Source organism: Mesoplodon densirostris, chromosome 2 (assembly GCF_025265405.1).
Source record: "Mesoplodon densirostris isolate mMesDen1 chromosome 2, mMesDen1 primary haplotype, whole genome shotgun sequence".
Lineage (NCBI taxonomy): Eukaryota > Metazoa > Chordata > Mammalia > Artiodactyla > Ziphiidae > Mesoplodon > Mesoplodon densirostris.
Window position 1 is genome coordinate 166,775,231 of NC_082662.1, and position 15,816 is coordinate 166,791,046.

At 41.8% G+C, this 15,816-nt stretch overlaps 1 protein-coding gene across 1 annotated transcript in view; it reads left to right on the forward strand.

The window, feature by feature from the left end:
• Window positions 1-14,894, forward strand: part of ADCY10 (adenylate cyclase 10) — a 98,463-nt gene extending 83,569 nt beyond the window's left edge. Inside the window, exons 29-32 of the mRNA XM_060088611.1 lie at window positions 387-504; window positions 2,409-2,604; window positions 13,983-14,171; window positions 14,733-14,894. Of these exons, the coding sequence (XP_059944594.1) occupies window positions 387-504; window positions 2,409-2,604; window positions 13,983-14,171; window positions 14,733-14,894 (665 nt within the window). The remainder of the gene's footprint in view (window positions 1-386; window positions 505-2,408; window positions 2,605-13,982; window positions 14,172-14,732) is intronic.
• The last annotated feature ends 922 nt before the right edge of the window (window positions 14,895-15,816 follow it).

Sequence of the window (15,816 nt, forward strand, 5' to 3'; positions counted from 1 at the left end):
CCAGCCATATTTTCAACTAGGGATGTGGATATTGCTGCCAGCAAGGGAAGTGTGAACGCGAAGACTGAGAAGTCCCAGGCTGCGCTGAGGCTGATTCCTTGGGCTCAAGCAGGGAGGGTTGGTTTAAACCCCACTCCTGCCTAGTTGATATTATGGACTTGTATCTTATACACATAAACTTCCACAAAAGCAGGGACTCAGCAAACACAGGGCAGTGCAGTCACCTGGTTGCTGTAATCCGTGGGACCCTTTGGATTCATAAAGTAATCAGAGACCGAGGCCTGTCCTCACAGTGGGAAATTCTCCTGGGAGCTGTTAGGCCAGAAAGACGACACCCCTCCACCCCCAATCTACCAGCCAAGCTCTCCTGTTTCTCTCTTTTTTAGGCTTTGTTTATAGGTCATTTGAAGAATGTTTGGAATTCATACACCAAAACGAAGACAACAGAATACTGAAGTTCCAAAGTGGAATCCTCCTGGGACTTTACTCATGTATAGCTATCTGGTAACAATGTGTTGCATACCACTAAATTCCCAAATTTGAAAATGTTGAATTCTGGAAGAGTTCTATGAGATTTGAAAAAAGGAAAGAAAAGAAAGAGAAAGTACTTTTAATTTATACCTAAGACAGATTGAAAGTGACAGAGCAGATTTATACTGAAAAACACTTCGGGAATCACCTAGTTCATCCCACTCAACTGAGGCCAGTAAAGCGATGCCACTTCAATTGTACTCAATGCAACAAACATTTATTGCATACATAGAGTACAGTATTAATACAGAGATGAATAAGAAGAGAGTACTTGCTTCTGAGAAGTGTTGGGGGTTTGAGGGAGACTAATAAATAGCACAACTTACCCCCCCCACCCCCAAGATGGAATCATAATCATTGTTAATAGAGCCGATGCTGGAGGATATGGCTTGTATCTGCAGGCAAGTGAGCTTCCTAATATTGAACCCAGGATTAGACTTACCCATCAGCAGCAGGCAGTTCTAGAAAACTCCACCCCCTCCCCACCCCATTGAGGCAGGGAGTACCATGCTCCCCGTGGGTCTCACTGGCTCTCAAGATGAAAGAGAGCTACACCTGCCTAATTTCTGTCCCAAAGTCACCAGCCTACTAAGTCACCCCTTGTCATTGGAGGAGTGAGTGAGGCAGGGAAAGAAATGTGGAGCTTTGCACCAGTGGAGCTCCCTCACATGGAAGGAAACTTCAGGAGGGTGGAAGAAGCAGGCTTCCTGTATCCCCATTAACCCATTAAGCCTGAGGCTTAATCTCCTTAACCCATTACATTTTTTAAACTCAATAAGCCTGTAGCTATGGCTTTAGCTTCAAGGAAGTAGATGGACAGTAAGGCTCCAGAACATTAAATAAATTACTTCCACAGCCATCCCCAAGACTGAAAGTCATTCCCTATTCCACTTCCCATCTCAAATTATATATGCAGTCATGTTGTCCAGTATCTAAAGATTTTGTGATGAGATTAAATGATAATACGAAGACATTCCTATATAAAGTGCCACAAACCAGAGCAGTTTCAAATTTGAATAGAAATCTCCTCTTATTATAAAACTCATTGGGAGAAATTAAAATGCAAAAAATCAATTGCCCTTGCCAGCTAAAGTCTAAAGAAGTGAAAGTTCAAAGTCAAATTAATTTGCCCTTGTGAGTTAAAGTTCAAGGAATCTAAAGCCCAAAAATCACCCTAATTTCTTATTCTACTCTACCTCACCTGAAGAGTTCTTGCAACAGTTGTAGCTTAGGCCAATACTGCTCCCACTTTATGGGCATAGGAATCATCTGGAGAGTTTGTTAACTCAGATTTCTGGCCCCATCCCCAGAGTCTGTCTGATTCAGTAGGTCTGGATTGGACCAGAGAGCTTGCATTTCTAAGGAGCACTCAGATGGTACTGATGATGCCTGTCTGTGGCCCACACCTTGAGTAGTATCAGCCCAGGCTATCTCTCTTTGAAATCAGAGCAATTTCTTCAAGCCCCAGAATTTATAACTCCAAGTGCCTGATCTGTTTCATTTTTTTTTTTCTGGCCACACCGAACAGCCTGTGGGATCTTAGTTCCCTGACTAGGGATTGAACTCTGGGCCCCTGGTAGTAAAAGTGAGGAGTCCTAACCACTGGACTTCCAGGAAATTCCCTCACTTTAAAGAGTCCAAGGAATGAAATGGTAGCTACTATTGCCCAAGTATTCCCCCCAATTATGTTCATTTGAAATCATCAAAAAATTCTATTCTGTCCTTGCTCCATATCACATAATTTTCCCTGAATAGGCCAGTGGCAGGCTTCCAGAGACCAACGTACTAGGAGCTACACCTCTAGAGAGACCTATTTCAGGAAACCAGCCCATTCCAAAGGTGATGGGGATTTTTCTTATTCTTCTGTGGTGATACAGGTATGCCAGACTTCAGGAGTGGGACAACTTTCACATATTTTCCAACAGAGCCAAAAGTCTAGTGTCAAGAAGAACCCCAGCAGCTCTTTACTGCATAGGCCTCAGTAGGTACATGGAAGGGCAAGTTCTCTACCTTCAAAAGCAAATTGAAGAACAATCAGAGAATGCTCAGGACAGTGGAGTTGACCTACTCAAGGTAAGGCCTCTTCTCTGGTTTCCCCGGTAAATCATGCCTTAAATGGATTTTTCTCTACCTCCTGTGATAATTATTTTCTCTGATTACAGAAGTTACACGTGTTTTATAGTTTAAGTTTCTGAAGGCCACTCCCTCCCCATAATTAGAATATAAATGGCCCACAACCTTACTACTCAGAGATAATCACTTTATACATATTGAGATTTCACTTTCCAAGTTTTCTTCCATGTGTGTGCATGCATTTCCATTTTTTAAACTTGCTACTAAATAAGATATATTTATGAATAATTCCCTGCCATTAAATTGTTTTCTGCACCACTAGTTAAAAGGAAGCCTAGTATTTTAGTTTATATATACTATTAGATGATATTGCCAAACTATTCTTAGATAGAATTGTTCTGTAGTACTTTATTGCTGTTGCTATGATAAACATCTTGGGAGATAAATCTTTGCACACAGCAATTTAAAACATTCAACTGATACGTAGTAAGGACCTGGTACTAGGTGTTGGGGTACAAGGGTGAGCAAATTAAACCTGGTGCCTGCCTCCCAGAGTCTACAGCCCAGCATGGGCAAGCCCCACTAAGAGAACGAGGGGCTGAACCTCCAGGGTCGTCTTAACAAGTGTTTGCCTTGTTCTCTTAGAAACTGAATGCCGGTGAATTCCTTGTCTACTGCTATGTCTCCAAGTACACAACCTTAACAGCTTAAATGACAGCACTTGTTTTCTCATCTCCCGGCTTAGCAGTCAAAAGTCTGGATGGGCTCGGCTGGGTTCTCTGCTGAGGGTCTTACAAGGCTAAAATCAAGGTGTTGGCTGAGGTGTTTTCCCATGATCTAGGGAAGAACCTGCTTGCAGGTTCCTTCAGGTTGTTGGTAGAATCTAGATGCTGATGATTTTAAGGCACATCCCTATTTCAGAGATGTTAAAATGTTTCAAAACAAGGCATCTTGAGACCAGTGAAGAATAGTAGCTCATTTAATCTTCAGAGGCATTGTTATGGGCTGGGTCTTTTTCACTGCTGCTGGATAGAAAAGTCTTGAATTTGCCCAGGTGGGAGCCCACTCCCTACCACTCTCATAGCACACTCAACCTCAGCATCTCTTCCTGCAATTTGTTCACACCCAGCTGACTAAATCGCCGCCTCCAAAAACACAGAAGTTCACTGTCATCACTGCTTGGAGGTATGTACTCTTTGACATAGAACATGTATTTATATTTCTGATTCATAAAACATTCTTCTGGTTCTCACACAGTATATGGAAATTGTTTGGGGATATAAAACATTTTGTTTTATGTAATTATGTATTACATATGACTTATGTAATTATTATGTGTATTATGTAATTTAGTTCATGTAATTTGATGGAGCAAATGCCTTTCCTTAAGAAAATTACTTGTGAAGGATTTAAAACATGCTTAACTTCATGTTGTTTTAAAAAAATAGATTTTTACCATCTTAAACATGATTTAATTTATTCCAACATTCTCTTTTTCCTTTCAAATACCAGGCACATTACGTATGACATATGAATTGACTGTCATTATCACTTTTAAATATTCAGTGCTAATAAAGGGGTACCACAAGTTTGGCCAACCTGATATATGGAAATCCAGGTAGATAAATTAGCAGCTCATTAAAAGAAAGCACCTCTTTATTTAATGAGTAGCAAAGTATAAAACTCACCTATCCCAAAGACAGTACAGGTTAAAAACACAATAGGTGCTATTGGGATTACAACAAAGATGTGTACAATGTTGTCTTTGTACTCAAGGAGTTTGTGATTTGAGTTCCAGAAGGGGATGGGGCTGGGAAGCCCAGGAATGAGAGAGAGTGGTAGAGGTGGGGAGTAGAAAGAACACAAGAACACAAAAGAACACAAAATCAAACTTAGTATCTCCCACAGTACACAGAGCAATGCCTTTTACACGTTACTGAACCAAACTTGGGCTCGTTCTCCCACATGCAGTAAAGCTAATCTACTGACACCAGGTGTGGTGAAGGAAAGTGCAGCGTTTACTGTAAGGTGCCAGACAAGGAGTCTGGGGCAGCTAATGCTCAAAAAACCCAAACTCCCCAAAAGGTTTCAGGGAAGCATTTTTAAAGGCAAGGTGAGGGAGAAGATTCACAGGGTGTGTGATCAGCTCGTACACATTTCTCTGACTGACTGATGGTGAGGTAACAGGGCAGTGTCACAGGGGTTAATGCCATCAATCCTCAGGCTCCAGTAGGTCTAGGGGCTATATCTCATGGTCATTAAGTACTTAACTTCTAACATCTATAAAACAACTCAGGAAATGTGCAACAGGTACTGTTATCTAGTTACTTCATGGAGGAACTAAAGGTTCTGTGACTGCCATATGGCTGATGTACTGTTTAAATTGTTACTAGTGCTCCTGGCCCGACTGCCATTTTTGTCACTACATGGTCATATCCTTTCAATCATTAATTCTTGAGCCAGGTTTTTGTGACACAGGGGAGGCCTGGGAGACCACAGCTTTTCTACAAATAAGAGGAAGGCAGAGGACATGGTGGGAGCGGTCTGTCCCGAGAAGGCCCCATAGGGTCCTGCTTGGTTACACATAGTAGGTGTTTAATTTCTTGAATAAATAATTGATAGACAAAATAAACATGTAACAGGTTAGTCAGGAAAACTCAATGTTTCAATCCATTTCTATGAAATTGAAGTAAATGCAGTAAAAGAAAAAGACATTGTATTGTTGACCATCAAGTTCGCAAAAACATGAGAGAAGACACATTCATACTCTGAAGGACTCTCATAAACTTTCTAGAGAGCATTCTGGAAAAATGCATGAATATCTTTAAAATATGCACATCATTTAATTCTCCTCCTAGGAACTAACCTAAGGAAATAATCAGATGGCAAACAAAAATTTATCTATAAAGATGTTGATCTCAGGTTTATAGTATTTAAAAAACTAGGGGAAAATAAAAGTCATATGCCTTTCAAAAATATTGGTTAAGTCAGAAATGGTGTATTTAAACATTGGGATTTTTTTTTCTTTTCTTTTAAAGATATTTTATTTATTTTTGGCTGCGTTGGGTCTTAGTTGCAGCATGTGGGATCTTTTCGTTGCAGCTCATGGGCTCTTCATTGCGGCACACAGGCTTCTCTCTAGTTGTGGCATGAGGGTTTTTCTCTCTCTAGTTGTGGTGCTCAGGCTTCAGAGCACGTGGGCTCTGTAGTTTGTGGCACGTGGGCTCTCTAGTTGAGGCATGTAAGCTCAGTAGTTGTGGCGCATGGGCTTATTTGCCCCACAGCATGTGGGATCTTAGTTCCCTGACCAGGGATCGAACCGGTATCCCCTGCATTGTAAGGTGGATTCTTTACCACTGGACCACCAGGGAAGTCCCTGGGATGCTTTCACATTTAAAAAAAATCTGAATTTCTTACTCTTCTTTTAAAAATTGGAGTATCTGGTGACTCTAGACCCCAATCCTAAAGGGCAGCTACTGGCTGGAATTGACGAGGGGTGACATTTAGGGCATACCCTCTCCAGTATGACATAATCCCCTCTGCTTCTTATCTTGCTACATTCAGCCTCTTATTTATGTTTCTTGCCCAGCTCTGTCAGCATTTGAATTTGTGAGATCTGTGTAAAAGAGTCATGTCGTTGAAAAGAGCCCTTTAAGATAGAGCATCTGCATGTCACCTCAGCTTCATCTCCAGTTTTTCTTTAACTCCCTTTACCCAAATCTACTCTTCAGACTTTCAGAACTATTTTTAATTCTTGCAACAATCATCCACCCTTGTCTAGCGCCTTCATATATATAATCTGCTTTCTTTCAACATTGTTTCTCTGGCCATGTATTCTTCCTTCAGATCTCACATCCCTTCCACATCTTCCAGGAGAAATTAAGAAGTCCTGCTTTGTGTTCTCCCAGAGGATCCTCATTCCCATGTTGCCTGCACTGCATTTTAACTGCTTATTTGAATACTCCCTTAGCTGGTGCTCAAGGGATGGTGTCTTGCTCAGGATAAATCGCCCAGCAAAGAGAAATCCAAGATACCAGCCAGATTTTTAGCACAGTTGTCTACGCCATATGGCTGACAGGGTCTTGGTGCTCCAGCAAGTGTCAGTCCTGAGCCTCTGAGGTGGGAGAGCCGAGTTCAGGACATTGGACCACTAGAGACCTCCTGGCCCCACGTAATATCAATCGGCGAGAGCTCTCCCAGTGATCTCCATCTTAACACTAAGACCCAGCTCCACTCAATGACCAGCAAGCTCCAGTGCTGGACACCCCATGCCAAACAACTAGCAAGACAGGAACACAACCCCACCCATTAGCAGAGAGGCTGCCTAAAATCATACTAAGTTCACAGACACCCCAAAACACACCACCAGACGTGGTCCTGCCCACCAGAAAGACAAGATTCAGCTTCATCCACCAGAACACAGCACCAGTCTCCTCCACCAGGAAGCCTACATAACCCACTGAACCAACCTTAGCCACTGGAGACAGACACCAAAAACAACAGGAACTACGAACCTGCAGCCTGCAAAAAGGAGACCCCAAACACAGTAAGATAAGCAAAATGAGAAGACAGAAAAACACACAGCAGATGAAGGAGCAAGGTAAAAACCCAACCGACCAAACAAATGAAGAGGAAATAGGTAGCCTACCTGAAAAAGAATTCAGAGTAATGATAGTAAAGATGATCCAAAATCTTGGAAATAGAATGAGAAAATACAAGAAATGTTTAACAAGGACCTAGAAGAACTAAAGAGCAAACAAACAATGATGAACAACACAATAAATGAAATTTAAAATTCTCCAGAAGGAATCAATAGCAGAATAACTGATGCAGAAGAATGGATAAGTGACCTGGAAGATAAAATAGCAGAAATAACTAACACGGAGCAGAATAAAGAAAAAGAATGAAAAGAATTGAGGACAGTCTCAGAGACCCCTGGGACAACATTAAACACAACATTCAAATTATAGGGGTCCCAGAAGAAGAAGAGAAAAAAAAAAGGGACTGGGGCCTCCCAGGTGGCGCAAGTGGTTAAGAGTCCGCCTGCCGATGCAGGGGATACGGGTTCGTGCCCCGGTCTGGGAGGATCCCATATGCCACGGAGCGGCTGGGCCCGTGAGCCATGGCCGCTGGGCCTGCGCATCCGGAGCCTGTGCTCCGCAACGGGAGAGGCCACAACAGTGAGAGGCCCACATACCGCAAAAAGAAAAAAAAAAAAAAAAAAAGGGACTGAAAAGTTCTTTGAAGAGCTTATAGTTGAAAACTTCCCCATCGCATTATAACTGCTTATTTGAATACTCCCTTAGCCAGTGCTCAAGGGATGGCTTCTTGGTCAGAATAAATCACCTAATACGGGAAAGGAAACAGTCAATCAAGTCCAGGAAGTGCAGAGAGTCCCAAACAGGATAAATCCAAAGAGAAACATGCCAAGACACATATTAGTCAAACCATCACAATTTAAATACAAAGAAAAAATATTAAAAGCAGGAAGGGAAAAGCAACAAATAACATACAAGGGAATCCCCATAAGTTTAACAGCTGATCTTTCAGCAGAAACTCTGTAAGCCAGAAGGGAGTGGCAGGACATATTTAAAGTGTGAAAGGGAAAACCCTACAACCAAGATTACTCTATCCAGCAAGGATCTTATTCAAATTCGACGGAGAAATTAAAACCTTTACAGGCAAGCAAAAGCTAAGAGAATTCAGCACCACCAAACCAGCTTTACAGCAAATGCTAAAGGAACTTCTCTAGGCAGGAAACACAAGAGAAGGAAAAGACCTACAATAACAAACCCCAAACAATTAAGAAAATGGGAATAGGAACATACATATGGATAATTACCTTAAATGTAAATGGATTAAATTCTCCAACTAAAAGACATAGACTGGCTGAATGGATACAAAAACAAGACCCATATATATGCTGTCTACAACAGACCAACTTCAGACCTAGGGACACATACAGACTGAAAGTGAGGGGATGGAAAAAGATATTCCATGCTAATAGAAATTGAAACAAAGCTGGCATAGCAATTCTCATATCAGGTAAAATAGACTTTAAAATAAAGACTATTACAAGAGACAAAGAAAGACACTACATAATGATCAAGGGATCATAATTCTCAATGGTGAAAAATTGAAACCATTTCCACTAAGATCAGGAACAAGACAAGGCTGCCCACTCTCACCACAATTATTCAACATAGTTTTGGAAGTTTTGGCCACAGCAATCAGAGAAGAAAAAGAAATAAAAGGAATCCAAATTTTAAAAGAAGAAGTAAAACTGTCACTGTTTGCACATGACATGATACTATACATAGAGAATCCTAAAGATGCTACCAGAAAACTACTAGAGCTAATCAATGAATTTGGTAAAGTAGCAGGATACAAAATTAATGCACAGAAATGTCTTTCATTCCTATACACTAATGACAAAATATCTGAAAGAAAAATTAAGGAAACACTCCCATTTACCATTGCAACAAAAAGAATAAATACCTAGGAATAAAGCTACCTAAGGAGACAAAGGACCTGTATGCAGAAAACTATAAGGCACCGATGAAAGAAATTAAAGGTGATACAAACAGATGGAAAGATATACCATGTTCTTGGATTGGAATAATCAACATTGTGAAAATGACTATACTACCCAAATCAGTCTACAGATTCAATACAATTCCTATCAAACTACAATGGCATTTTTCACAGAACTGGAACAAAAAGTTTCACAATTTGTATGGAAACACCAAAGACCCCGAATTGCCAAAGCAATCTTGAGAAAGAAAAATGGAGCTGGAGGAATCAGGCTCCCTGACTTCAGACTATACTGCAAAGCTACAGTAATCAAGACAGTATGGTACTGGCACAGAAACAGAAGTACAGATCAATGGAACAGGATAGAAAGCGCAGAGATAAACCCACGCACAAATGGTCACCTTATCTTTGACAAAGGAGGCAAGAATATACAACGGAGAAAGGACAGCCTCTTCAATAAGTGGTGCTGGGAAAACTGGACAGCTACATGTAAAAGAATGAAATTAGAACACTTCCTAACACCATACACAAAAATAAATTCAAAATGGATTAAAGACCTAAATGTAAGGCCAGACACCATCAAACTCTTAGAGGAAAACATAGGCAGAACACTCTATGACATAAATCACAGAAAGATCCTTTTTGACCCACCTCCTAGAGTAATGGAAATAAAAACAAAAATAAACAAACAGGACCTAATGAAACTTCAAAGCTTTTGCACAGCAAAGGAAACCATAAACAAGACGAAAAGACAACCCTCAGAATGGGAGAAACTATTTGCAAACAACGCAACTGACAAAGGATTAATCTCCAAAATATACAGGCAGCTCATGTAGCTCAATATCAAAAAAACATACAACCCAATCAAAAAATGGACAGAAGACTTAAATAGACATTTCTTCCAAGAAGATATACAGATTATCAACAAACACATGAAAGGATGCTTAACATCACTAATCATTAGAGAAATGCAAATCAAAACTACAATGAGGTATCACCTCACACTGGTCAGAATGGCCATTATCAAAAAATCTACAAACAATAAATGCTGGAGAGGGTGTGGAGGAAAGGGAACCCTGTCGCACTGTTGGTGGGAATGTAAATTGATACAGCCACTATGGACAACAGTATGGAGGTTCCTTACAAAACTACAAATAGAACTAATGACCAGCAATCCCACTACTGGGCATATACCCTGACAAAACCATAATTCAAAAAGAGACATGTACCACAATGTTCATTGCAGCACTATTTACAATAGCCAGGACATGAAAGCAACCTAAGTGTCCATCAACAGATGAATGGATAAAGATGTGGCACATATATACAATGGAGTATTACTCAGCCATAAAAAGAAACAAAAGTGAGTTATTTGTAATGAGGTGGATGGACCTAGAGTCTGTCATACCGAGTGAAGTAAGTTAGAAAGAGAAAAACAAATACTGTATGCTAACACATATATATGGAATCTAAAAAAAAAAATGATTCTGATGAACCTAAGGGGAGGACTGGAATAAAGACAAAGACGTAGAGAATGGACTTGAGGACACAGGGAGGGGGAAGGATAAGCTGGGGCGAAGTGATAGAGTGGCATGGACATATATACACTACCAAATGTAAAATAGATAGCTAGTGGGAAGCAGCCACGTAGCACTGGGAGATCAGCTCGGTGCTTTGTGTCCACTTAGAGGGGTGGGATAGGGAGGGTGGGAGGGAGACCCAAGAGGGAGGGGATATGGGGATATATGTATACATATAGCTGATTCACTTTGTTATACAGCAGCAACTAACACAAGAATGTAAAGCAATTATACCTCAATAAAGATGTTAAAAAAAAGAAAAGAAAAAAAAGAATCATGTCATTGGAAAAAATTCCTAACATGGTGGTAAATGAGAAAAAACTGTTACTGTATTGGTGATTAATTTTGAAACTATGCACCTCAGATTGGGACTAGAACCCACGTGCCGGGACTTGAACCCAGCCAAAACCCATAGTCTTCCGACTGAGATCACACTCCTGGTTTCAGGGCTTACTGAAGCTCAGGTTTTTGATGTCTAATCGCAGAAAGAATTCAGTGAGAGACAAAGTGATAGGTAAGAAATGGCTTTATTTAGAGAGAAACACACTCCAGAGACAGTATGTGGACCATCTCAGAAGGTGAGAAAGGCCTCGGAAGAAACACACTCCACAGACAGAGTGTGGGCCATTTCAGAAGGTGAGAAAGGCACCAGGGTATGGGGGTTGTCAGTTTTTATAGGGGTGGGTAATTTCATAGGCTAATGAGTGGGAGGAGTATTCCAGCTATTTCAGGGAAGGGGTGGGGATTTCCAGGAATTGGGCCACTGCCCACTTTTTGATCCTTATGGATCCTTGGAACTGTCATGGTACCTGTGGGTGTGTCATTTAGCTTGCTGATGTATTACAGTGAGTGTATACTGAGGCTCAAGGTCTAGTGGAAGTCAACTTGTCCGCCACCTTGGACCCATTTGGTTTTAATCAGTTTATGTCATGTCCTCGGGCTGTGTTATTCTTTCAAAGATTGTTCCCTGTCCCCTTCCCTCCTGTTTCAGTATGATCCCAGTTGTGGTGGGTATGAGTGTGTGTGTATATGTGTGTGTGTGTGTGTGTGTGTGTGTGTGTAAGTGAAGGCAGTGTCGACTGAAGAAAAACACACAACCTAAAAGTTGCAAGTTAAATTTTCTTCAGGGATCTTACTGAGGACTATAGCTGTAGCCTGGAGGATGGCCTCTCAGATAGCTTTTTTTTTTTTTTTTTTTTTTTGTGGTATGCGGGCCTCTCACTGCTGTGGCCTCCCCCGTTGCAGAGCACAGGCTCCGGATGCGCAGGCCCAGCGGCCATGGCTCACGGGCCCAGCCGCTCCGCGGCATATGGGATCCTCCCAGACCGGGGCACGAACCCGCATCCCCTGCATCGGCAGGCGGACTCCCAACCACTGCGCCACCAGGGAGGCCCCCTCAGATAGCTTTTGAGTAACTGCTCTGAAGAAGTAAGGAAGGAGACAGGATATATAGGAGTTTTTTCCTGGGGAGAACATCAAAAGATTACTGCTAGTCACAAAGAACACATATCTCAAGTTAATGACTTTAGCACTTTTCTATGTACAGAAGATGCAAGGATCTGGGTTCATTGAAATTATTCCTTAGATATGCATCTTAACTATCTATGGCCAGTATCCAAAGCACAAAATGCTTCCTGTTTTTCTCAGGCCCCACCATCGGTGGATGGCTGCAGTGGCTAATGGCTTGATTCTTGTAGAACTGCGATGGTGGGCAACGTTCCCTGTCCACAGCAAAGAAATAAAAAAACGGGAGAGTATGTATCCAAATGTGAAAATATTTCTTTTTAGGTGTTACAGTTACGAGTGATTTTTTTTCTATCCTCATTTTCCCCCCTAAATTCTGAGTTGTTTGTTCGTTTTTTCCTCCCTCTCCAATGTCTACATTTTTTTTTCAATTGAGGTATAATTCTCTAAATTTTGAAAATTAACTTATATTGCTTTGGTAATTAAAAGAAAATATTGTGGTTTTGTTGTTGTTACTGAACTGAACTTCGGTCTGCTTGCCCACCACACAGCAAAGCCAATTTACTGACACCAGGTAGTGGTGAAGGAGAGTACAGCATTTGTTGTCAGGCCCAACAAGGAGAATGGGCGGCTCATGTTCAAAAGACCCAAACTCCCAAAAGATTTTCAGGGAAGGGTTTTTATTTTTATTTTTTTAATATTTATTTATTTATTTGGCTGCGTCAGGTCTTAGTTGCGGCACGTGGGATCTTCGCTGTGGCACGCGGGTTCTAGAGTGTGCAGGCTCATTAGTTGCAGCATGCAGGCTCTCTAGTTGTGGTGCACAGGCTCTAGAGTGCACAGGCTTAGTTGCCCCACAGCACGTGGGATCTTAGTTCCCTGAGCAGGGATCAAACCCATGTCCCCCCCACTGGAAGGCAGATTCTTAACCATTGAACCATCAGGGAAGTCCCTCAGGGAAGGGTTTTTAAAGGCAACATTTTGGGGTGAGGGCTGCAGGGTACATGACTTTATTCTGATTGGCTGGTGGTGATGTAATAGGGTGGTGTTTCAGGAATCTTAATCATCAACCTTCTGGTTCCAACCAGTCTGGGTCTGTATATTGTAGTCAGCATGTAGTCGCAATCCTCTACCTGGGTGGGGGTCTTAGTTCCTGCAGAACAACTCAAAGATATGTATCAGATTGTGATGTATATCCCTTGGGGAGGAGCTAGGACCCTGTTTTATCATTGAACTATTGTTTCTTGACTATTTTTCTGCGTCCCCTCACTTCCCTAATTAGTAACTGCTTGAGTCTGCCCTTTGGAACTCAGGGAAGGCCTAGAAGACCAAAGCCCTTTTCTACAAACAGGAAACAGGGGACACAGAAGGGCTTTCGTATGTGGGAGAGCCCTGCAGGGTCCTGCTTAGTTTCAGTCACCCCCTTTCTTTGATACCCCTCAATCCCGGGGGGAACAGGGAGGCAGAACAAGAAAGAGAATAAAGTTTTAGATAGAGAGGTTAATCATAAACCCAGCAGGGTAACTGAGTTTCATGGGGACCTAGTTTCATTTTTAAAAAGTGGTTGCCAGAAAGGGTTATTGAGCCCACCCATATCACATTCTTGGTCTGGGTAGACCACTGGGGCTACTCCACCTGACATTTATCATCTAATCTCCACTACTTTCTATGTATGTCTCTGTAATATGCTTTTTTGCTTGATTGCTTATACCCTTGAAATAATCCCAAATCATCTGAGAGGGAAAAATCTTCCCAGTCAAGGACCCGTTTCTGATTCTGATATGTGGCTTTTTTCTTTAGAACTTGGAGAATCTGGTGGCTCAAAATACCACTGGGCCTGTCTTCTACCCAAGGCTCTACCACCTGATGGCCTATGTCTGTATACTCATGGGAGACAGGCAGAACTGCAACCTCTTCCTGAACACAGCCTTACAGCTCTGTGAAGCACAAGGGAATGTGCTGGAGAGATGCTGGCTGAACATGAGCAAAGTATGTAGCATCAGCTAGCAAGCTGGGGAAGGGGATGCCCACAGGGTATGCGAAGGAGCCCCAGAAGCCCACTGCCTGGCTGGGTTTCACCAGGTGTGAAAGGCCATCAGAGGCTTTTCTGGACCCTTACTGAAAGGGGTGACACGTCCATAGGTCAGATATTTGCACCTCCTCTTCCCCTTTGAGTTCTCATGGGATCTTCCCCTCCTGTAAATCCCCTTTAGCAAGATCTCCACCTTCTCATAGGTCTCACCACATTCCACTTTGTGTTCCATGTGTTGCCTCCCTTCAAGAACATGAACTCTTAGAATGCAAAAACCACTGGGTCCCTAGCATAGTGCCTTATACTCGGTATTTGTTGAATAAGTGAATGGATGTACACTTCTACTTAAAGAGTCATGTGTTAGTATCCTAGTTTGGGTGGCAAAATTCATTGTTTGCCTGTGGGTTCGCCTGGTTTTAAAAGCTCAGGGACATTTGACCATTTTGGGATTACCCCACTCTTGACCACACAAGCTGAGGAGCACTGATGAATTCTGTGTTCTCTTTGTCTCCTCTCAGGAATGGTGGTACTCAAGCTCTGAGTTAACAGAAGACCAGTGGCTTCAGACACTCTTGAGTCTCCCACCATGGGAAAAAGTTGTATCAGGCAAGGTAAACATGCAGGATATTCAAAAAAACAAATTCCTGATGAGAGTTAATATCCTGGACAATCCTTTCTAACATTTCATGAAGAGAACAAAGATTTTAGTAAGACTCATTCTCTTGTGATTATCCATTATTAACCTTTCTTTATAGGCAGCACCATCCAGGTTCCTGCATATTCCCTTCTGTTCCGGACACAGAACCAGACCTGTTGGTTTCTCCTCTGTCTGGAGGGTTAGAAAGGGTTGGTAGTGTCATACTTTCCTTTCTCCCAGCTTTACACAAATTCCCTTTGCCTTTCATGTTGTTTTAGCTTGACCTGTTTATTTTCAGCCCATGCAAAATTGTATCAGATCAAAAAATTTTAATATCAAAATGGTACATGTTGCAACAGATACACTTCTAGTTAATCTATTAAACTGAAAATGGTTATTTTTAAATGTCCAGTTGTTTAATCTTTTGTATATAGCCCAGGATTACAAATAGCAAATTCTCCTCATGGTCTGTAAGGGCAAGATTTGAAAAGACACCCCTTTGTTGTGCAAAGACTGCAGCCTCCAAAGCCCCTCTAACCACATGCATCAAATATCTGTGAAAATACTTTTTTTTTTTTTTTTGGCTGAGCGGCTTGTGGAATCTCAGTTCCCCGGCCAGGGATTGAACCCAGGCCACCACCTTGAAAGCCCAGAATCCTAACCACTAGGCCACCAGGGAACTCCTGGAAATAAATTTTTAAATGGAAAGATTAGCAATTTTGATGTATCTTTTACATGCTTAGAGTTGATATATTTCTATATTTAGCAAAGTCATAGCATTCAACTTAATTTCCCAGATGTTGGAGAAGCTGCCTTAGAGACATCTGTGGTCACTGTCTCTCTTTGTTGGCAGGCAGAACAGTTCTTATAGGCACTTTGTGCCTCTGATGGTTCATGTGGAACACGTGTAGATTCAGCCCCTCTCTGCGTTGCTGCAGCTCCCTCGTGTTCACTCATTTTACAGA